Genomic DNA, 24,331 nt, shown 5'->3' on the forward strand with positions numbered 1-24,331 from the left:
CTTTCCCAGGAGAGGTGAACGTGCGGGCAGGTGAGGCCTCTGGTGGAGACCTGGGCCTCCCCAGGGTGTGGGCCCCGGGTAGCAGAAGCATCGACATCACCCGGGAACTAGGGAGAAATACAAATTCCCAGGCCCCAGTCCAGCCGTACTGAATCAGAGTCCCTGGGGTGGGGCCCAGGAATCTGTCTGTCAAGCCCGCATCCAGGTGATGCTGATACAGGCAAAGCTTGAGAAGCACCACCTGCCTCTGAGCCCCTCGTGCTCAGCCATCTCTGACAACTCCATCCTGGCTTTCAGCATCTCGGTGTTGATTCCTTTGTGTCAATAAGTGATTCACCCATATTGTTAACTGTAATGAAGAACCAGCCTCTGTGTTGGTTACTCATGCAATCGCTGAACGAGAACACTCAGGCTGTCTGACAACAGTTGACAAAACCCGGCAGGCGAGACGTCAGGGGCTCAGCTGTCAGGAAGCTCAGTGTGAGGCCACATGGGACGCGGTCTCCGGAGACCCCAAGCTCAGCTCACTTCCCAAGCGGAGAGACCTGGGTGGGCAAACCCTGAGGGCTCAGGCTTCTGGTAGACCCGGGCATGCAGGGAAGGGACTCGTCTGAGAAAATGCTCAAGGCTTTGAGTATGAGATGTTTTTTACCCCACTATCGTTTGTTGTGAAAATGATTAAGACCGGGCGAACACACACAAACTCTTTGAGGTTGCCCTGAGGTCTTGAGTTATCCCAGGAGCAGGTTTGTGGTGCTGCGGCTGAGTATCATTTATCAGCCGAATCGAGGAGGTTAAAATTGTAGAAGAGAAATTCACAACCTACATGGATCAAAATCGCCAATCTGGGAACCACAGTGTCTTGAAAGGACTGTGGCAATGGCAATTCACAACTGGGGTTTCTCCATGAATCCAGCTTTTTATTTCGCCAGGGTCGGTTTTTATTGTCATTGCCATCTGTTTTAAAGAAGTTTGGACTTGATTTTTTTTTTTAATGAGCCCCTTAAATTTTTTTAAACAGGCCCATATACTAGGTTTCTGTAAATCTATAAGTGCAATCATATTCTTTTCTTCATCCAATCCTTTTATCCTTGTCTTCTATCCTTGCCTCCTACTCCTCCCCACACACATTCACCAACTTCACCCCATCGGGCCACATTTTTAAAGACATTAAAGAAAATGAAACCTGTTAAAGGAAGTATTGACACATGGTGACGTCATGCTTCCAAATTCAGTATTTTTATAGCTTGCGATCATTTTTTTCCTAAAGAGCCACCATAAAATCTTCAGTGGAGAACCTTATTACAGTTTTGCTTCTGCCCCTTCCAGAGACCAAGTTGAAATGTTGAGATGGAGGCCTTGAGATCTTCTGTTCTGGAGCAGGTGTATTTTGAGGATAGAGGAAGTTTGCTACAAGTATGTATGGTTCGGTTGCAGAGAGTAACACAAACATTGCAAGCATCTAAGCCACCCCCTCAGATCTTCACCTGAGCTCAGCTACAGGAAGGTTCTAAGAGAGGGCTTTTGATAGCTTCGATCACCTGCGGTGGCAGGAAGGCAGGGCCGCCGCTTTGCACAGCTGCAGGGGGTGCTATTCACATGGTATTCCCTCTAAATGGTGTTCCCTGGAGCTGGGCAATGCGTTGGCCCTGGTAGAAGGCAAGTCTGAATCAGTTCAAATCGGAAAATATGAAGTTCTTTGACGAAGTAAAGAAACATCCTTCTCTCTAAAGCAGAGGTTGGCAAACTTTTTCAGGAAAGGGCCAGAGGGTAAATATTTTAGTCTTTGCAGGTCATACAGTTGTTCTAGTTTGCTAATGCTGCCAGGATGCAAAACACCAGAAATGCATCAGCTTTTATAAAGGGGATTTGTTTGGTTACACAGTTAACAGTCTTAAGGCCATAAAGTGACCAAGGTAATGCATCAACAATTGGATACCTTCACTGGAGGATGGCCAATGGTGTCTGGAAAACTTCTGTTAGCTGGGAAGGCACGTGGCTGGCGTCTGCTCCAAAGTTCTGGTTTCAAAATGGTTTTCTCCCAGGACATTCCTCGCTAGGCTGTGGTTCCTCAAAAATGTCACTTTTAGTTGCACTCGGGGTTTTTGTCCTCTCTTAGCTTCTCCGGAGCAAGAGTCTGCTTTCAAAGGCCGTCTTCAAAATGTCTCTCATCTGCAGCTCCTGTGCTTTCTTCAGAGTGTCCCTCTTGGCTGTAGCTCCTCTTCAAAACATCACTCACAGCTGCACTGAGTTCCTTCTGTTATGTCAGCTCATTTATATGGCTCCACTGATCAACTTAGACCCACCCTGAATGGGCGGAGCAACACCTCCATGGAAATTATCCAATCAGAGGCATCACCCACAGCTGTGTGGGGCACATTCCAAAGAAACACTCCAAGAATTACAATCTAATCAACACTGATACATCTGCCCACACAAGATGACATCAAAGATAATAGCATTTGGGGGACACAATATATTCAAACTGGCACAACAGTCTTTGTCATAACCACTCGACTCTGCTGTGGCAGCGTGAGAGCAGCTATGGACAAATACTTAAATGAATGGGCACGGCCATGTTCCAATAAAACTTTATTTACAAAAACAGGCAGTGAGCCAAATCCACAGTTTGCTCTAAATAATGGAAAGTGACATTTGATAATAACAACAGCTGACCTCTGTTGGACAGTTCATGTTAAGCCAGGCCCGGTACCCTGATGCAGTCTGTGTGGCTATGGTCGCCATTTTATAGATGAAGTTAACTTGCTTGGAGGGCTTAGGGAACTCACCTAAGATTGCACAACTAGTTAGCAAGATCCAAACTCAGATCTGAGTCCAAAACCTGGTACTTAATTGCTCCTGGGTACCCTCACTCTCATCTCTGACTCAGCAAGCATGCACCACCCTTAACCCCGTAGCCTCAGAACGTAGCCTGGAGATACCAGTGTGCACTGATTAGCCCCGGGAGACATTGGAGCAGCTTCAGAGAGGAGACATGGAAAAGAAGAAAGGCGGTCAGGGAAGCTGAGTTGAGAACAGGGAGACGTGAGGGTTTTCTGGTGCTCAGACTTTGTGTGGTCAGCTTGGTGCTCTTTTATCTATCCTTCCCTCAGTTTTCATCATTTAAGAATATTTTAAATCCCCTCTCCTTGACATTGTGTTATGTATATGTGTGGGTGGATTTGCTTAATTATTCACTCTACCCCCACCAAAATGCATGCTCCTTGAGGGCAGGACATTTTCTGTTTCGTTCACTGCAGTATCCCCAGTGCTTACAACAGAGCCTGATTCGGGGAAGGCAGTCCATGGATCCTGCTGCAGTCGACAAATGAAATGTCAGTCGTGACTACTTAGCCTAACTCCACTCAGGCAGGATCTCTGGCCAAGTGCCAGGCTTTGCGAATGGCGCCTATAGGGAATCAGACAAGGCCTCTCCTCTTATTCTCAAGATCTTCCCATCAGAAATCCCTCTGGGTGATGATTCCTGAGTCTAGTAGAGCTGAGATGCAATGTCACACTTGGCCCCTAGATGTCACTGGGCAGCTTGTAAACAGAATCAGTAATTGTCGAAAACCCAAGTAGAGATGAGAATTACAGCTCCAATTTGTTGAACATTTTCTCTGCACCGGGTACTTCATTAGGTACTTACCATGCATCCCCTCATTTTATTCTTATAACAATGCTACAATTTAGAGATCATTGACCCCCTCTTATAAATGAAGAGACTGAGACCTTAGCAAAGCTAAACAGCTTGCCCATTGGCTAACATGGGTAATATTTGGCAGAGCTGGGATTAGAACAAGGTCTTCTGATTCCAAAACCCATGCTCGTTTCTTTGCACCACTCTTGGAGACTAACCGACCAGCCTCCCTGCTCCCCCCTCCACCATCCCCACCCTTGCCATTTGACAAATGAGGAATGGAGAAGCAGACAGAGGAAGTGATTTTTCCAGGGCCACACGGGTAGTGAGGACTGGAGCCAGGGCTCCAGCCCGTCTCCATGTAATCCCAGTACTGTTTCCATCCCACCAGCTACCTCACATTTCATACAGGAGCTTGAAATTGGAAGAGTCATACTGTGTCACATTTACAAGGAGAAATGCTGGTGCTGATCTTTTAAGACCAGTTGGGCCTCGTGGGTTCCTGCCCCATTAGAAGCCCGGGGGGAGCCTCCTCCCCTTGCAGGTGACTGGCTGATGTGGCTCTGCCCATCCCAGCCCTTTCCCTGCAGCGCGTTGCTTCTTGTGCAGCATAAGGATGTTCTGTACGAGTGCACCTTCCAGGAAGTTAGACCGAGGGGAGGCGGTGGGCCTTCAGTCTCGCAGGGTGACCTTGGCAGAGAAGAGATTCTGGGGGTGCTGACACTGGGGGTGGGGGACAGGTCTGGGGGTGGGGGTCAGGGGAGGGGACTGCGAGGCTGAGATGGGCCGTGCCATCTGGCTAGTGTTGTGGCGTCCGACAGTCACTGCCTGGGACAACGGCACAGCCCCTCGCTGGCCTCCTCCCTCGGGCTCCCTGCCTGGCGGCCGCCCCAGCTCCCCTTCACTCGTGTTTAAACCTCTGCCACTGTCGCACCAGATGCTCCTGCTGCAGCTGACCCCTCTCCAGCCGCCCACCCCTGCCCACCCACCCCCAGCCACACCGAGCCACCACCGTGGAAGGCATGAGGGTGCTTCAGACAAAAACAGCCGCCCCTCCCAAGGCTCAGCCAGAGACCTGGAGGGAAGTGGGCAGCTGTCAACAAAGTGCACTGCTGGGGAGTGGTGGGAGCCAAGCTCAGGGAGGCTTTTAACACCAAGCTAAGGGGTTCAGCCAGATTCGTCCCGTGGGTGGTGGGGAGCCACAGGAGACCCTTGAGCCAGGGGTGACATGGCACGGTCACCCCCCTGACCCCGGCCCCCAGCTGCCACCCAGGAATCTCCTGCAGCACCTGCTGCTTCCTCTGCCCAGGAATCCCTCCTCACAGGCCCCAGGGCCTCCTGCTTCCCTGCCTTCTCCTCTGGGAAGCCATCTCCTCTCCTCCGGCACCCAGCTTCTCTCGGCTGCAGCACGTGTCACGCTCCACTGCAGTCCTCCCTGGAAAGCCTGCCTCCCCCCACCCCATGGGCCCCGGCGGGCAGTGCCCAGCTCTGTTTTCATTGCCAGCGCCCAGCAGGCCTGGTGCTGAGTGAGTGCTCAGGAAATATTTCCTTAGGCCACGTCCTCATTATCTGTTCAGCCAAATGCAGACCCAGCACTTTCCCGGGGCTGAGAATGCAGCCAGGAGCAGCACGCAAGCCGCTGGGGGCTCCCCGTTGGGGGGCAGGCTCTAATCACGTCATCGCACGTCTGAGTGCAACGTTACGACTGTCACGCGGGCTTCAGAGGAGGTGGCCCCCGACGCGAGGTCCTCTGGTTGTGGAGAAAGACAGCTTGTTCCCTGCGGGACTCGGGGCTGCCCAGCAGGGAGGGGGAAGTAGCACCTGAGCCCAGGGCGGGAGGCAGTGACCTTGAACGTGCAAAGGGCACCACTTCCTCCTGGCTTCCTGGCGACGGGTCCTTCACTCACTCCCCCACATTCCCCAGGAAGGTCTCAGCCAGGGTAGGGAGTGGGGGGGCCGGGACTGCCTGCGTTCTGGTGGGGAACACGGTCAGGAGGCCCCCGGGCAGGGCCCACGGAGGAGAAGCCACTGGGGTGCTTCTCAGTGGGGGGTCTTGAGGGCAGACCCCAGGCCCGCGGATGCCTGCAGGCTCCACAGCCCTGCGTCCAGCGTCCCGCCTGTCCTCGGGGGCCGCAGCGCCTCGGGCGTTTCTCCCTTCTGCCCCTGTTTCCCCAGGCTGGTGGGAAGTTGCCTGGTTCCCCACGGGTGGGGGGTAAGCCGGGTTTCTGCAGCCCACCGCCAGCTCACCGGATGCTTCTGGAAAGCCTCAGGGAGGGGGTTTGCCAGCGCCCCGCCCCCAGGCTAAGCGTTTAGGGCGGATTTGCTCTTTGGCACCTGTTCTGCAACATGATCTTGTTCTTTTCACACTGGGCCGCAGAGAGGCCGCTTGAGTTTCTGTTCTCCTTTAAAAATGGCCTTTGTCGTCAAAAGCTTCGGCCCCAGTGTTGTCCATTTCGCTGCATGTCTTTTCCAGAACTGCTTCGTCACTTTAGCTTTTATCTGCCAGGGGGTGGTGGGAAGTGGGGGGTGGGTGGAAGACGATACAAGCGTGCGGTGGGTGAAGGAGAGGCTAGTTTTGGCGTGGGAGCATCTTTCCTTGGGCTCAGCCCCACGATCGGACTTAAAGCAGGGTGGGACTCTCAGCCTCGTGACGATACCCCGGCGTGCAGAGCAGGGTCGGGGAGTGATATTTCTTCTTTTTTTATCTGTCATCTCAATTCCATCCATCAAACGTTTAAGAGCCTGCTGCATGCCAGGCCCCGCCAGGCGCCGAGCGCACACAGATGAATAAAACAGGCCTTCCTTGTGCCTGGGGCTCCGAGTTTACTGAGTGTGGCCGAGTGTGAACAACTTAACCCAGCGTGAGGTCATTGCCGTGACTGCTGAGGCTCTGGGTTCCGGGGGAGGCAGGTGCTCATTCAGACCCAGGCCTCGCCTCTTAGCAGCTGCCTTACCCAACCCCCAGCCCAGTTGCAGGTTCTTCATTTGTAAAACAGCAGTAAGGACAGCATCTTTATATGCACAGGAAAGAAACAGCAAAAGCCTGGCCCCAAGTGAGTGTTCCTGACACATTAGCTCTTCGTCTGCTCCTATTTTACTCCTCAGGTGAACAAAGTGCTGTGGGAGTCAGAGAGGGCTTCTTGGAGGAGGTGGCAGTGGCTCTGTGTCTTTAAGGATTACTAGGAGTTTGCCAGACTGAAAGAATAATGGTGTTTCCAACTGAAGAGGCAGCCCCTACCGAGGCCTGAGGGGTAGAAATCACAGCTCAGCTCAGCTCAGCCAGACTGGGGCAGGGGGAGCGGGCAAGCTTGAACAGCGCACGTGTGTGTTTGGGCAGCGGTCAAGGCCGAGCTCAGGAAAGGCCTTGAATGCCAAGCCAAGGAGTTTGGTGGGACTCATCCTGTGTGTGGTGAGCTGTCGTGAGAGTAGGGGGCGGCTCTCTCTCAGCCCCCTGCCCCAGCTGCCATCCAGGAGGCTCTCACTCACCTCCGCTCCCCTCTGCTCCTGCCCCTCTCCATCCCCCTGCAGATCATCAAGGACCAAAAATTGCTTGTGATCGTGGGGGGCATGCTGCTCATCGACCTGTGCATCCTGATCTGCTGGCAGGCCGTGGACCCTCTGCGGAGGACGGTGGAGAGATACAGCATGGAGGTAAGGCCCCCGGAAACACTCTCCAAGCATTTCAGAAGCCCCCAGTGGTGTAAAGAGAAATTCCTGCATTTTTCTCTCTCCTTTAAGGGGTGCTACTAGGAAATAAACATTCTGAGAGCTCCTTCTCGCACCTCTGTGATTTTCAGGGTGATAAACAATACATTTCCTTCCACACATTTGATGCCAGATATTGAGTTGTTAAAGAATTGTACTGTTAAATATGTGTTTTGTGCCCTGGAGTTTGGCCTTCCCAGGATGTTTCAGCCTGCGGAGGTCTGACTTCTTGGGAAGCTGGGGTTTTCTTGACTATGCCAGCCGGGGTGCGTGGTGAGGTTTGACTTCCATACAGGGTGGATTCTGTTGAGAAAATGGGTGTGCCTCCATCTCTCTCATTGCATCATTAGGGGAATTTTTTTGTGGAACTCAGCATAAACCAAGCTGGAAACTGTTATTCTGTGCATTGGGGACGGAGGTGTGTATCCACTGAGACAAGGTTTTCTAGCAAATAAGATGCCTGATCTCATTTGTCCCGAGACAGAAGGTGCTTCAGCCTGGGTAGGAGTCACATAACTGGGGCGGCAGCAGAGAAGGCTGTTTCCTGACGGTGAGGATTTCGGGGAGAGGTTTAGGGCCAGGCACTGCCATCTTGCCACCAACTCCAGACAAGCACACCTTGAACGGGCACAGAGCACAGACCGACCCTGGCTGTGCCCGCAGGCCACGGGGCAGGACACAGTGAGCTCACTTGGCAGACACGCTGTGTCTGGGGGGTGGGTGGGGTGCTCGGCTGGACTGGAGCAGGCCAGCCCCCACCCCAGGGGGAGTCCCCATCTGCTGCCAGACCTTAGAAATCCACAGTACGTCAACACTAGGAAAAACTGTCACTGGTCAGCGGGCCCCCGAGTTAGGGAGAGCCTGGGGTAAGGATGGTAGCAAGCAGTCATGACAGTGGTGGTGGTGATGATGGAGATGATGATGAAGAAGGAGCTGGCATAATGTGCTAACTCCCCACAGCATCTCCACGGGGTCGGTGCTCTTGTTCACCCCACTTCACTGAGGAGGAAACAGAAGCCCAGAGAGGTCGTGTAACTTACCCAAGATAGCCCAGCAGTTTATGGCAGCACCACTGGCTACTTGGCAGTTTTTTGCCCTTCCACAGGCTTCAGTCACTGGCCACAGATCTGTGAAATGGGGAGAGCCTGGAACTGTTTTCTCATTCCACACTGACAGCTGAAATTAGAGTAAATGGGCAGGCTGAAGGCCCCGGCCCCAGGGAGAAGGCCTGGAGCTGGGGCAGGTGGAGGGAGATCGGACCCAGGCAGCCTGAGGCTGAGCCCAAGGGTAGCCCGGGGAGGTTGAGGGGGTGTGAGTCTGCACCCCGGGTCCCCTGGCTGTGGCGGGGAGAGGCCTGCAGGGCTGGGCAAACTCAAGAAATGGATCCAGGAAGTGCCCCCCTGGGCCCTTAAACAAGATGCACCTTGTGCAGAGCATCTGCCCATCTGGCAGTTTCCTCTCATGGTCTTTCCTGTCCTCCTTCCGAGCAGTAGTAAGTGCTGCTGCTCTGGACGGCTCTGCACACGGAACCCTGGAACATTCCAGAGCCCCAGGGCAGTGGTTCTCGAACGAGGAGCCCCGGGGTGCCATGGAAATGCCTTTCACTGTAGATGAGGAAACCGAGGCAGGGAGGGGACAGGGCCTGGCCTGGCTCCTGACTCCCATGGGATGCGCGGCCGCCGTGTCCCCCTCCCCGTCTCCACTGAGATTTCTCTCCCAGCCTTAACTGGCCGGCTCCTCCATCTCTCCCCTGGCTTAGGGTTGCCTGTCACTCTGTTGCCATGGCAACAGGACCCTTCCGTTTGCCCACCCCTAGTCCTGTTGGTTTATTGTAGTTTTCCCCCCAAATGGTGCCCGTCTGGCTGTTGGGTCCTCTCAGGTCCGGCTCTGTCAGACGCGGCCTGCTGGTGAGCATCATGCCCGGGGGACCGGGTGCCCCAGTCTCCTCCAGGGGGTGCTGATTTCAGGACCCCTGGCCAGCACCTCCACAGGGCCGCAGTGCGGCAAGAGGGACGGTCTAGGCATGGGGGGGCGATGAGAACCCGGGAGGTCTGCCCCCTTCTTCCACCACCTGCCCAGATGCTTGGGGCTGCTCTGGACGCTGCCGACGTCCCCAATGCCCCCGAGACTTCACTTTTGCCACTCGCTTCCGGAAAGGCCACCCCTTCTCTGCCAAGGACGCAGCTGCAGCTGCAGAACCAGGCTCCGGGTTCTCCCCGATGGGGACGGGCCCCTGGGTCGGCCGGCTTCCCCAGAGCTAGCACCCCCTCTCCCACACGCTCGTCCTAGTGTTGGTCCATCAGGACCATCTCACCTGCTCCCCTCCGCCGCGGGCACCTCTGTCCACCCCCGTGCAGGACCACGAGCCTCTCCAGGACGGGGCCCATCTGAGCTCCCCTCAACCCCCCGGCCAGCACCCCCGCAACCTCTCCCCCAGGGGTACAGCTCTCAGGGTGCCCACGGGCTAGCGGGGAGCAGAGAGCAGGCACAGACCCTGGAGGCTCGGACAGCCCCTAGGAGGGAGTGAAAGGATGAAGGGCTCAGGGTCAGCAGGGAGACCCCCGGAGCAATTCTCCCAATGAGAGTGACTGTAAGTGTCCCTGGAAGGAAAATCTGATTCTGGGGTTTTCCCAGAGGCACCCCAACTCCACATGCTTATTCCTTTTTATTTAAATGTAGCGCTTGTCGTGTGCCAGCTATGGTTGCGAAGCTTTATGAGGATTTTCACTTAATTTAATCTTCATGACGACTTTCAAGGGAGAAGCTAGTATTTTCCTCATTCCATAGCTGAAGAAACTGAGGCACAGAGAGGTTCGGTGACTTGCCCAAAGCTGCACAGCTGGTGAGCGGCAGCTGGCTGGCTCGTAACCACACATGGGTTGAAGGGGGCCGAGGAGAGGATGAGGGCGAGTTCTGGTTCCCCACCTCCTCCCCCTCTGAGGGGTGCACAGGGCCCCTGACCCCATGGCCTCCAGCCGCTCCACCTCCCTCGTGTGTATGCAGCAAAATTTAACAAGTGTTTCCCTGGTCCGCAGCAGTGTGGCGCTGAGCTCCGCAGAGGCACCCAGGAGCGAAATGGGGCGTCAGTGGGTGATGCTGGCTCCACGCCGGTGGGCTGCTGGGGAAGGTCGGGGTGCTGTGGTCGCCTCAAAGGGTCAGGGAAGGCCCTCAGTGGGGGGCAGAGGGGGGAGCCCGCCAGAAGGCAGCTGGGGGGTCAGGCCCGACAGCTGCACCCGGAGAGGAGGCAGCTTGTCCCAGCCAAGTGCTGGCAGGAGGGACACGGGCAATGGCCACGCCACGTGCAGGCGGGAGGCTGGGGTAGGGGGGAGGCTGGGGCCAGGGGGAGGCTGGGGTGGGCAGGGAGGCAGGGGCAGGGGGGAGGCCGGCACAGCAGCTCTGCCACTTTGGAAAACTGTTTGGCTCCAACACAAAGGTATTTCCTAGGGCTACTATAATAAAGTGTGAAAACTGCATAGTGGAAACAACAGCAGTTCACTCCCTCCCAGCTCTGGAGCCCGGAAGCCGGAAGCCAGGGTCCCTCTAAACCCCCGGGGCAGGCTCCCTCCCGCTGTGGCAGGCCCGGCGTCTGCCAGCAGCCCTCGGCTTCCTCGGCTTGCGGCTGCCTCGCTCCAGCCTCTGGCTCCGGGGTCCCCCGCCTGCCCCTCTGTGTCTCTCCTCCTTGGGGTCCCCCGCCTGCCCCTCTGTGTCTCTCCTCCTTGGGGTCCCCCGCCTGCCCCTCTGTGTCTCTCCTCCTTGGGGTCCCCCGCCTGCCCCTCTGTGTCTCTCCTCCTTGGGGTCCCCCGCCTGCCCCTCTGTGTCTCTCCTCCTTGGGGTCCCCCGCCTGCCCCTCTGTCTCTCTCCTCCTTGGGGTCCCCCGCCTGCCCCTCTGTCTCTCTCCTCCTTGGGGTCCCCCGCCTGCCCCTCTGTCTCTCTCCTCCTTGGGGTCCCCTGCCTGCCCCTCTGTCTCTCTCCTCCTTGGGGTCCCCCGCCTACCCCTCTGTGTCTCTCCTCCTTGGGGTCCCCCGCCTGCCCCTCTGTGTCTCTCCTCCTTGGGGTCCCCCGCCTACCCCTCTGTGTCTCTCCTCCTTGGGGTCCCCCGCCTGCCCCTCTGTGTCTCTCCTCCTTGCAAGGACACCGTCGTACTGGAGCAGGGCCCGCCATACTCCGTTTTGGAGCTGGTGATTCTAACCCATGACATCTCCAAAGACCCTGTTTCCAAATAAGGCCACATTCAGGGGCTGGTGTTAGGATTGGGGCTTGTCTTTGGGGGACACAGTTCATACCCTAACGATGTTCAGGCCCCACAGCCCTGCCGTCCCCCCAGGGGACACGAGCGGCACCAGCCAGGCAGCCGCGCACCGAGCGGACGCTCCATGATGGGATTTACAGGCCAAGGAACACTCTGCAGCTGGGAAAATGAGCAATCTGCAGCTGCACACATCGTCTCTGACAACTCAAAAGCAGGACATAGAGCAAGAAAGAGCAAATCAGAGACGAAGACCCGAATTATTTTTTGCGTTTGTTTAAAATTTGGAAACTAGAGGGATAAAGCAAAATACTGCTTATGGATCCTTACTTATAAGGAGGTATGAAAACTCTAGAGAAAGAGAAAGCATTTGTTAACACAGAATTCCAGGTGGTGGTTTCCTCCTGGGGGTCTGCAGGTGGCATTGGAAGGACGCACGGAGGGCCTGTCAGGGTTTGAGCACATTCGCCTTCTAATTGTACGTGTGCGTTACGTCTACCTCTGGCAAGTCTAACCATATTTTTTCCCGACAAAGTTTAAAGCGCTCTGAAGGAGTCCTGCTGTCCAGAGCCGGGGGGCCTCTGGGGAGGAGACAGGAGGCACAAAAGACAGTGTAGGCTGCGCCTGGCTGAAGCAGAGACGAGTAAACATCAGAATTTAGGGTCTTTACTCGGGAGGGCCGTGACCCGGCTGCGGTGGAGGGAGAGCAGGTGGAAGGGCGAGCGGGAGAGAGGCCCAGGGATGGCGGAGGGGTTTGGCCGTCGTCCCGGCAGGGGCAGTGGGGTCGGGCAGTGGGCAGCTTCGAGAGATTGAAGCAAGCAGGCTTGTCAGAACTTGGTGACTGGCTGGCTGTCTAGGGTGGGGGGCAGAAGCTCGATGCAAGGAGGGAGATTGGGGGCTCATTTTCTGGTCGTATTGAGATGACAAGCCTTGAGGGGCCTGGGGCCTTCTGGGCAGAGGGGCTCGGGAGACTGGGTGCAGTGTCTTACCCTGGGGAGAGGGATTTGGGGAGGGGGTAGAACAAATGAGGGTGGGATTGTGGGAGCGGTGTGAGAAGGGAAGGGGTCCTCGGTGAGCCCTGGGGGTGGTGGCACCGGAGGAGGAGCCAGGAAGGAGGCTGTGAGGTGGCTGGAGAGGTGGGGGGGGGGCAGCTGTCACGGGGGCCCAGGGACCGGGGAGAGAGAGCCGTCCATGGGGAAGCGGCAGGGGGCTGCATCCACGGGGGGAGCTGTTTGAAGGCAGCAGAGCTCTCCAGAGGCAAATGCCGCAGGCCTGGCCGAGGGCTGCCCGGTGGCCCGGGGTTTGCCTATTCTCCGTGCTCCCGCCGTCACGTCTCGTCCCTCCCTCCCCTTGCAGAGCCTGTGGGAAGATGGGCTGTCTCCTCTGAGTTCCACATTTCAGATACAGCAGGTGTGGACAAATCTGCTGAGTATGTTGAAAACGGTTTTAAAGATAAGATTTGTGTTCTTGGGGAAAAGGAACCGTCTCTTCCCAGCACCTGCTCGGCCCGGGCGGCGCGTGGGTGTGGGACGTCGGGGTCTGGGGTGCAGCGGGAGGCACAGCTGCAGGTGGAGCACGGAAGTCGAGGTCCAGGCGTGACCCCACAGCCCCGGATGGGATCAGGCGAGGAGGGGGTGCAGAGGAGAAGGGAGGGGACCGAGGCCTGAGCCCTGGGCAGGGAGGAGCAGAGGAAAAGGCAAAGGAGACCGGGAAGGAGAAGCCAGAGAAGGGAAGAAAGCCTGAAGCGTTTGGTGTCCTGGAAGCCAAAAGACGAAAGTGTCCCAAGGAGGATGTTTTGATGAGCTACATCCATGCAGCTTTAAGATCAAGTAAGATGGGGACTTGGAACTAGTAATGTTTGTGTGTGTGTGTGTGTGTGCAGGCACCCCTGTAAGGGATTGTTTCTCTTTTAAGGAAAAGGATTTGAAATCATTTCCCCCTAGAAGGAAATGCAGCACCTGCGGATGGAGTGAAGGCAGCCTGTGATCCTAGGTGGAAGGCTGTTTTCTTTTCCCCCAGCCTTCCTTCCTCAGCAACCCACCTGACGGTTCTGCAGCGGTTTTGGAGTGGAGGGAACATGGCGGACAGCAGTGGAGGTCACTGATCATCGAATACCTGGGATGGAATCCTGGGGTGGCATCGGGGGGGCTGCCGGCCCTCCCTGGAGCCTTCTGAAGCCGTCCCCTGTCCACTTCAGGCACCCGCAGGAGCCGAGCACATGGCGTTCCCTGGCCAAATGGTGGAAGGCTGGACCCTGCAGGCTGCCCTGCAACCTGCATCAAGAAGTCCCTGCACTGGAGTTTCTGTGGCTTTCTGGCCGTGCAAGCACTGGCCAAAAGAAGGGCAGTCTGGGACTGAGGGGCATTTCAGACTTTGCTCCACGTCCCATTGCTTCACCATCCTTTTTCATGGAAGCATTTGGGGGATTTAGAAATCATGGACAACAGTTGGCTCTGAAACTGGTGGCTTCTACCAGTCATGTTTCTATGGAAACAGATATTGGAAGAGGCAAATACAAAGAGTTTTAAATAATTTCAACTCTTATCTTCTACCTCCCTCTATAGTCACTGTAGGGAAAAAGGAAAAAGCCAAGCCTTAAGTGGATACTCGCCTGAAACGAGGGGCATCTTCATGAAGCTTCGTGAAGCTCCCACTGTTCATTCGTAATGGCAGGGGTGGGAGATAACGCTAGAGATAGGGTAGATGTTAAGGGTCACGTTCCAGATGACAGGTCATCATTGCCAAAGCCGCCAGCCCAGGGCAGTGGGTCAGGTCTTTGCCATCATGGTCATCCGTGATGGTCTGGAGGGCCATTCTGGGTCAAAGCCAGATGCAGACCCCAGCCCAGGCAGGGTGGCCGGGCCCAGGGAGGGTCTCCAGTCAGCCCGTTGGCTGAGGCCACCCCACTCTGACTTCGCTGCAGGAGACGGTCTCTTCCACTGAAGATCTCACCTCATCCTATCGTTTTCACCCGTCCCATTGGCTTCAGGGTGAAGTCCACTCTTGGCAGAACCTGCATGATCTGCCCAGCTTCATCTCTTGCAGTCCCCCTCCTCACTTCCCTGCTGCCCCAAATCTTGGCCCTTCTCCAAAACATCACATTCTTTCTTCCTCCATGCCGTTGCACCAGAACACCTTCTTCCTTGCCCAAAAATGCCATCTTCCTAATCTTCATGTAAAAAATTCCACCTTGACCTTCAAGAGGCAGCTCAGAAACATCTTCCCCAGGAGCCTTTGGACCGTGGAGCTGCCTCAGCTGCCTCTGTCCCATGCCCCCACTTCCCCCGTACACCCCTCTATCTGCTCACAGCACCTGGGGATTGTCTGTCCGTGCACTGCCCGCCCCTGGGCTGTGACCTCCACCAAGGCCAAGGCCGTCCGTCCATGTGTCCCCAACACCCACCAGCAGGGCCTGTCTCAAAGTTAAGCCCTTGGTGAATATTTATTGAATAAATTGTTCCCTCCACCTGGAACTATCTCCCCATCCTTCCATATGTCCAAAGTCGACCCATCTGTCTGGGCCCATTAAGCCGGCTTCTCAAAGAAACGTCTTTGCCGAGTTGCGATTTCATTTGATATCACGCCCTCATCTTTTATCACGGGCCCACTGCTGAAGCCGCAGCTGCCGATTGAAAAGTGATTCAGCTGCTTCTTTCAAGAGCTGGTGTTCAGTCTGTGACGCGGTGCCCGGGGATGAAGTTCCACAGGGTAGAGTCCTTGGGGAATTTAGCACCAGGAACTGGGCTGTGCGCTCTCCTTGAACTGCCATCTACTTCCTTCCTTCCATCGGGCAGGCAGAACTGGATAAGCCACTCTGTTTTCTTCTTAACCTTGGCTGCCAGAAAGTTGGAGCCAAATTCAACACTCAGCCGCAATAACCGTCTTATCTCAGGTTCCTGGAAGAGTATCTTGCCTTCGGATCGTTTGTCTTTATTTTTAACCATCCTGTTGCATGTGTGCTTTGATTGTATGCGGCCTCCAGCTCTTCTGGGAGAGGAGGCAACATGTAAATTCCAGATTAAGTTATTAAAGTGAGGCTACTAGGCGAGATTTAATTGGAATGATATGCCAGAGGGACATTTTAAGGTCGTCCACAGACATCTGCCTTCTGGAGTGGGGCCTGGCTGAGCCCCGGCCAAAGCCAACGCTGTGGGCCCAGACGGGGTTGGCCCCAGTGTACAGACAGACAGATGGGCTGTGCCAGCCACAGCCACGTTTCAGCCACAGCTGAATCACTTTTCATTCAGCAGCTGCGGCTTCAGCAGTGGGCCCATGATAAAAGATGAGGGCGTGATATCAAATGGTGCTGGAAGACATTTTAGACACAGGAGAGTCTGCAGTTCCTTTGTCTTCCTTGTTGGCTGCCCTTCCTGCCACTGGGAGGCCCCTGGACTCTGGAGGTCCCTCGGGGGCTCTCCAGGGGACAATGGGCTGGTTACCAGAAACTTTTAAGTGTCATGGAACAGAACAGCTGGCTGGAAAACTGTCTGAGACACTGGCATCTTCTGACCCATGTGTTTGACTTACGAAATCCATCCCAGTTCTTCTTGACAATGTGATTATTTTTCCCCAAACACAGGCTGTGGCCACCCACAAAGATCTCCCCTCTCTTTCTGGGGGAAGTCCAACCAACCGATCTCTTTGCAAAAGGTGTCATCAGAGCGCTCATTCAGCATTTATGGGATGCCGACTGTGTACCACACCCTGCATCAGGCTCCCTTAAGGAATGCACAATTTGAGGGGCAAGATTAGACGTGCCGAGGGGGATCGTATGCCTGACTCGCTGACCGGGCTCACAGGGGAAGCACACACAGCATTGTTTGTAAACCGGGGCACCCTCTTGATGACACCTGCCCCCAAGCTCTTGGCTGGAAGCATGAGTTTTTATGCGGAAATACTGGACTTAATTTTCCAAAGCACAGGCCAAGATCAAGTTTGGATGGATGTCCCTTGGAGGGTGAAAAAGTCAGGCAGAGAATGGATTAGTCAGGATGTGTGAGGTTCTGCTGTGGTAACAAAACAGAGCAACTCAGCAGCTTAAAACATTCAGTTTTCTTTGGTCATCACACCACTTGTCCATCGAGCATCAGCTGTTGCCCTGCCCCATCGCATTCTGGTGCTGGGACACAGCAGAGGGGTACCTTCTAGGACAGTTTTTGTGACAGAGGGAAAGAGCGCGTGGCAGAGTGTGCACTGACTTTTAAGGCTTCCACCCCAAAACATCACATGTCACTTCCACCCATGTTGCATTTGCCAGAACATGTTCAGTGGCTCGAGGGAGAGCAGCCCAGCTCCAGGCGCATACAGTGGTGTTGAGTCCTGCCGACAACCACAGTACATCCCATCTGACTAGAGACGCCACCCCATCCAGCGGGATGTTAGCCCCGTGAGAACAAGGGGGCAGGGAGAGGGGTTGGGTTTCATTCCCGGCTGTATCCCCATCATCCAGAAAAGTGCCTGGTGCACTCAGCATATATTAGTTGAGCAATTGAATGAATCCAGTCTTAGAGCAATCTTATAAAGAAATTGATGGGCTGTTCTCTGAGAGGTTCTGTACTTTTCCTGAAGACCCTAATTCCAAATCACATCCTTCTCCATAACTTTTCCCCGTCTTCATGGTTACCACTGGGCTCCAAACTACCATCATCTCTTGTCCTCTGGGTTCCCAGAGGGAGGATGTGGGGCCAAAGCTACAGGTGACCCTTGATGGGCAAATGAGGTGATGAGTAAAGACCCTTTATTGTTTTACACCACTGAGTTGGACTTTTGTTATTGTTATTACCACGGGCTTCTGAGTGGACTCCCTGATCCTACCCACTGCCCCTCCCAAGCCACTTTCCACATACCGTAAAATTCACCATTCTCAAGTGTACACTTTGGTGGCTTTTGGTCTGTTCGCAAGGTCATGCCACCATCGCCACTAATTCCATAAAGTTTTCGTCACCCCAAAAGAGAAACCCTGTTCACTTTAGCCATCACCCCTCAATCCCCTCTCCCCACAGCCCCTGGCCACCACTAGTTTACTTTCTGTCTCTATGGATTTGCCTCTTCTAGACTTGTCATGTGAATGGAATCATACAATGTTTGACCTTTTTGTCTGGCTTCTTTCACTTAGCACAATGCTTTCAGACTTCCGCCACATCGTAGCATGTGTCAGTACTTCATGCCTTTTTGCGGCTGAATAAGATTGCACTGTATGAATAGACCACATTCTTTTTATCAGTTGATGGACACTTGGGTTGTTCCCACTTTGGGGCTATTATGAATAATGCTGCTATGGACATTCGTGTAGAAGTTTTTGTGTGGACATATGTTGTCAGTTCCGTTGGGTGCATACCTAGGAGTGGAATTACTGAACCACCTGGTAACTCTATGCTTAGCATATTGAGGAACTGCCAGACTGTTTTGCAGAGCGGCTGCACCATTTTACCTTTCCACCAGTCACGTAAGAGGGTTCCAGTTCTCTACATCCTCACCAACACTTGTTATTTCTCTTCTTGATCATAGCCATCCCCGTGGGTATGAACTGATATCTCACTGTGGTTTTTTGCATTTCCCTAAAGTTGAGCATTGTTTCAGGTCCTTACTGGCCATTTGTATATCTTCTTTGGAGAACTGTGTATTCTAATCCTTTTACCATTTTTAATTCCCATTTTAATTTAATTTTATTTATTTTTTTATTGCATCTGTAAAAGATCTTTAAAAATTCTGGATACTGGACCCTTATCACATATGTGATTTGTAAATATTTGCTCCCATTTTGTAGTTTGTCTTTTCACTTTCTTGTACAAGTGTCCCTTGACACACAGTTTTTCATTTTGATAAAGTGCAATTTATCTATTATTTCTCTGGTTGCTTTAGGTGTCATCTATCTGAGAAACGATTGCCTAATCCAAGGCCATGAAGGTTTACACCTATGTTTTCTTCTAAGAGTGTTATAGTTTCAGCTCCTACATTTTAGGTCTTTCCAATTTGAATTAATTATGGTGTTTGGTGTGAAAAAGAGATCTGACTTCATTCATTATATGTGGATATCCAGTTGCCCCAGCACCATTTGTTGAAAAGACTTTTTGCTCCACTGAATTGTTTTTTTGGCACCTTGTCAAAAGCCAGTTTGGGGCTTTCACCTCTATTCCATTGATCTGTCCTTATTCCAGCACTACAGTTTTGATTTCTATAGCTTTGTAGTAAGTTTTGAAATCGGGTTTGAGTTTCCAACTTTGTTCTCCAACTTTGTTCTTTTTTCAAGATCGTTTTGGCTCTTCTGGATCCCTTGTATTTCCGTAAGCATTTTAGGATCAGCTTATCACTATCTACAAAAAAAGACCGCTGGAATTTTGATAGGGGTTACACTGAATTTGTAGATCGGTTTGGGAAGAATTGCCATCTTAACAATATCAGGTCTTTCAATCCATGAGCACAATACTTACCATTTATTTAGATCTTCTTTCAATTCATTTCAACAATATTTTATAGTTTTCAGTGTACACAAGTTTTACACCTCTTTGGTTAAATTTATTCCTAAGTATTCTATTGTTACTGATGCTGTTATAAATGGAATCACTTCCTTAATTTCCTCTTTGTTCATTGCTTGTGTGTAGAAAATACAACCAGTTTTTGTATATTGAACTTGTAGCCTGTTATTTTGCTGAACTCATCTATCAACTGTAATAGTTTTTTTTTTTTAGTGTTTTCTTTAGGATCCCCTATGCATAAGATCATGTCAGCTGCACAAGGACATAGTTTTACTTCTTCGCTTCCAATCTTGATGCCTTTTATTCAGTGTCTTGCCTAATTGCTCTGGCTAGAAATTCCAATATAATGTTGAATAGAAGTGGTGAAATTTATCTTGTTGCTGACCTTGGGGGAAAAGCTTTCCATCTTTCACCATCAAATGTGATGTCATCTGTGGGTTTTTCCTAGATCCCCTCTCTCTGGTTGAAGAACTTTCTATTCCTAGTGAGTTGAGTGTTTTTATCATAAAAGGATGTTGGATTTTTGTCAAATGTTTCTTCTGTGTCTACTGAGGTGATTATGTGGGTTTTTTTCCTTTTATTTTATTAATATGGTGTACATTGATTTTTGTATGTTGAGCCATCCTTACATATATATCCCACTTGATCATGATTTATAATACTTTTTATATGAAGCTGGCTTGGATTTGCCATACTTTGTCGAGTATTTTTGCATCATATTCATAAGGGACGTTGGTCGTTGTTTTCCTGTGGTGTCTTTGTCTGGTTTTGATATCAGGCCTCCTTTAATGATTTGGGAAGTGTCCCTCCCCTTCTGTTTTCTGGAAGAATTTGTAAAGGATCAGTGTTAATTATTCTTTAAATTTTTGGTAGAATTCACCAGTGAAGCTATTAGATCCTGGACTTTCTTTGTGAGGAGTTTTTAAATTACTCATTCAATCTCTTTTCTTATTTAGGTATATTCACATTTTCTCTTCCTCCTTGAATCGGTTTCAGTAGTTTATATCTTTCTAGGAATCTGTGCATTGCTTATAGGTTATCTAAGTTGTTAGCATATAGTTGTTCATAGAATTACCTTGTAATTGTTTTTATTTCTATAAGGTCAGTAATAGTGTCCCCTATTTCATTTCTGGTTTTTATCACTTGGGTCCTTTTTTTCTTGGCCATTCTAGCTAAGAGCTTGTGAGGCCTTCCATGGCCCCCCACTCCCACAGTCTGTCTCATCTCACCCTGTTCCACCATAGCATCATTTATCCCTCACTCCCTCATCTATTTTCTGTCTCTCACACACACACCCAATAAAACAGGAGCTCCACAAGATAAAGCACTTAACCTGTCCCACTCTGCACTCCACACCAGAACCTACCCCAGGCCTGGCAGGCGCATAGTAGGGGCTTAGTACATGGTGGGTGAATGGATGAGTGAGTGAGTGAGCAGATGGGTTGAACATGACCCTTCAGCTTGGCAACTTCTGACCAGGTGATGCAGTCCATTACGAGTTGGCTTAAGTTATTGGGTGATCACATTGAAAACAAAAAATATATATATTCATAATGTTTTTAAAGGTGAAGAGGACAATTTTTAAATGCTTCGGAAGAGGGGCTAGACCGGTGGTTCTCATTCCTGGCTGCATCGCCCAGAGGAGATCTTTCCTAAAATCAGGGGTGCTCAGAACACACCCCCAGGAATTCTGATTCAGTCGGTTGGGAAAGGGGTCTGGGTATCGGGGTTTATAAGAAGCCGCCTGGGTTCTCGGCAGTCAGAGTTGAGACCCACCAGACAGCTCCTTGCTGACGTCTAGAAAGGCCCCGGAATGCACCGTGGGTGCTGGGGCCACGACAGGCTCAGGACAATCAGTGCAAGACGAGAAGGGAGGAGAAGAAAAGCCCGAAAGCAGGAAACCCCAAGGGCAGCAGGGGCCGGAGGTGGGACACTCCAGTCCTACCTTTTCCAGAAAATCCTTGCATCGTCTTTTGAACAGTTGTTTCCTTCAGTGGAAGAGAGAGAGCAAGAAAGAGGAAAAGAAGGAAAAGCTACGAGATTTCTGTTTCTGCAGCCATGTTCATCGCAGTTGAGAGGCAGAGGCTGAGCAGGTTCCAGACGAAAACTTTGGGTCTGTTAAAAAAACTTTGTCAACCACTCAGCCCCTGCAGGAAACCACCAACCATGGGCGCCACGGCGGCTCTGAGAAGAACCGTCTGCCCATGGGCGGTGGTCGTTGTTTTCTGCCGTTGTTTGGCTTGAGTCTCTCTGTAAGGTGATGCTGGATTTACCCTCAAATTCCAGGTCACTTAGACCCTGACCTAGTGCAGAACACACGATGTGCTCCGGAGATGCTCACTGGGGATGGAGGAGGCCGAGGTGACCGTGGAGCCCCTCCTGAGAGCTCAGGGATGGGGCCACAGGAGGCAGGCTCCCCTCTGGGCCGGTCCAGCCCACTCACACCCCTTCTCTGGCCTGGAGCCCCAGAACCCCAGGCCTGCCTGGCCTGGTGTAGGCACTCGAGAGCGGGCAAACCTAGGCCATGATGACAGCAGAGACCCCCATTTCTGCAGCACCTCAGCACCCGCATTTCAGAGACGAGGCGCCTGAGGCTGGAGAGACGTCCTGACCGGCCTGGGTGGTGCTGGCTGCTCGCTTCGCATCGGAGCCAGAAACCCAGCCCGGGCCTCCGGTACCGGAGAACCCGGCTGCCTGACCCCTGGGTGCGTCCATTGGTGTGTCCACACTTCCTGCTTCTTTTTGCCTCAATCCTGCATTTTATCTTGTTTTGTTTTAAAGAAACACTCTCTGCATTGAAGCTTTCAAAATTATTAGCTTCCGATTGTGCCTATTGTTGCCTTATAAATGTTTAAATCTCTTTTACATCCGTGATTATCTGGGTGACGTTGCCTAAGTGTGACATGCTTGAGCAGCTTGTCAGACCCAGCAGATTTAGACGTGAGGTTCTCGTCCCGTGGCCCAGTCTCACCCTCAGTGCCAGGTGTGCGCGGCTTCCACCCCTGCTCTCAGCCAGGGCTGCACCGTCTACAACAAGCACCGAGGCTGCAGCTTCTGCCAAGCATTTCCCATGGGCCAGGCCCTGATCTTAAAGCACTACCTCACGCTATTAACCCCAGTCTACAGGTGGGGAAACTGAGGCACGGGGTCATAACTGTCCCACTGTCACACAGCAGGTGGGTATATGGAGAGAGCCCAGCTCGACCACTTACCATGTGGTTAGGCAGGTGGCGTGGGGGGACTGTGGCCCCTAAACACCATGTCTTTATCCGGAGCCCCCAGAACCTGCGTGACCTTATTTAGAAGAAGGGCTTTTGTAATTAAGTTAAGGATCTTGTGATGAGACCATCCTGGATTGTCTGAGTAGACCCCAGATCCAGGGACAAGAGTCCTTCGGAGAGGCTCCCAGAGGAGACCCAGCCACAGGGGAGGCCACGTGGAGATGGAGGCAGAGGACGGAGTGATGTGGCCACAAGCCACGGAGTGCTGGGCCCTGGGGGCTGGAGGACGCCAGCAGGGAGCCTCCTGAGGGTCTGCAGAGGCAGCTTCGCTCAGCCGACACCTTGACTTGGGGCTCTGAGTCCCCAGAACTGCGCCAGGACCCGTTCTCTGTTATTCAAAGCTGCCAAGCATGTGGTCATTTGTTACCGCCACTCGGGAAGCTAATGAGTGAATGTCGTCATTCTGAGGGCCACGGCTTCTTCATGCATAAAACGGGTCCGGGGAATGGCGACAGCCACCGTGGGGGACAGGACAGCCTGTCGGGGTCCCGGTCCCGCAGCCGGTGTGCCGAGAGTGTGTGACGAGGGCTCACTGTCACAGGAGTGCTCTTTGTGGCTGTCCCTCAGCCGCCCAGCCCCTGAGCTGGGCCCTCACTCTTCGCTTTCCTGGGTCCTCACTCCCTGGACTCCCCCGAGCCCAGCACAGCGCGTTCCTGCTCAGGGAATCTCGGAAGAATCGATCCGACCCCCGGCCTCAGAAAGAGCCCACCCCTCCCAGCCGTTATCAGCCAGAGCTGCCAGAGTGAGATTCTGAGCAGCCAGGCGGTGTTTTAATATTTCACCCCAGAAATCATTTTCTTACATGAGTCAGACACAGAAAGCTCAGAAAATTAAAGGTAGGACCGGCAGGGCCAGGTGTGGGGAGTTTTCTTGCGTCTGCTCAAGCTCCTTTTTTCTTATCTGCCTCTTACAGCAGACAGGAAGCCAGCTGATGAGAGATTGTATGTTCATACCAATTATTAAAAATACATGGCAGGCTTCCAGGAATGCATTCATGTGCCAAGGATTTGGAATGTATTCACCAGCCCGGCTCTTGCGCTGCGGGTGTTGGAAGCCTGGTGGGGCAGCTGTAAAAACTGAGTCTGCCACTTCCTGGCTGTGTAACCTGGGGCAAGTCACTTACCCTCTCTGAGCCCCATATGGAGAAGCCCATTGCTCCCTTACAGGTTCACCATGAGCATTAGCTGGGACCACACGTTGGAGTGCCTGGCACATAGAAAGAGCCCAATAAAGGGGGCACCTGCCCCCAGTCTCTAACCAGAGTTTCCTGGCTCTGTAAAGAAATTAATGCCACTCCCCTGCCGGCCTCCCAGGGAGGTCCTGGGACCAAAGCCGCCAGCAGTGGACTGGGGTCACCTCCACACTCACTCGCACCGGCGTTCAATCAGTTCATCCTCACAAACACCCCGGCCTTGTGGCAGAGTGTTCTCTTCTCACAATCCAGGTAGCAAGTGGGGCTCCCAGGCGAGAACCCAGGCCTGCCGCTCCCCAGAGCCTGGCTCCTTCCACGCTCTCCGCCGACTCTCGACTGAGAGCTTGGAGGGGAGCTCCCCCCAGCACGAGGCCGTGACTGTCCTATCTCACGGTCTGCACTCAGGCCTCCCACCTGCCTCTTGGCCCGGGTCCACTGTCCTCAATTCCCCCTTCTAGACCCCAGCCGGTTAACCCCGTCTCGTTTGGTCCATGCCAAGGTGAACATGTGGCTGAACAGCATCCATGCCTGCCCAACTGCCCCCACACACTCATGTCTCATGGGCCTTCCCGCACATTCACCCACCCCACCCCGGCCACCCTCACATGCCCACTCACACCCAGGAGGCGCTCGGCACAGCCCGCCCTTTAGGAAGGAGCCCTCCTTACACCCACCTGCAACATAGGGCCTCTAGAGAGAGGTATCGTTTGTTCATTGTGTCTCTAAACCAACGTTGGCCAGGTACCAATTACGTACCAGGCACTGGGGCCTCAGCAGTGGGCAGACGAGTTC

At 53.1% G+C, this 24,331-nt stretch overlaps 1 protein-coding gene across 1 annotated transcript in view; it reads left to right on the forward strand.

The window, feature by feature from the left end:
- The window catches only part of GABBR2 (gamma-aminobutyric acid type B receptor subunit 2), a 399,384-nt gene that overhangs the window by 322,836 nt on the left and 52,217 nt on the right, over window positions 1-24,331 (forward strand). The window contains exon 13 of the mRNA XM_037851102.1: window positions 7,169-7,291. Coding sequence (XP_037707030.1) covers window positions 7,169-7,291 — 123 coding nt within the window. The remainder of the gene's footprint in view (window positions 1-7,168; window positions 7,292-24,331) is intronic.

Source organism: Choloepus didactylus, chromosome 10 (assembly GCF_015220235.1).
Source record: "Choloepus didactylus isolate mChoDid1 chromosome 10, mChoDid1.pri, whole genome shotgun sequence".
NCBI classification, from domain to species: Eukaryota; Metazoa; Chordata; class Mammalia; order Pilosa; family Megalonychidae; genus Choloepus; species Choloepus didactylus.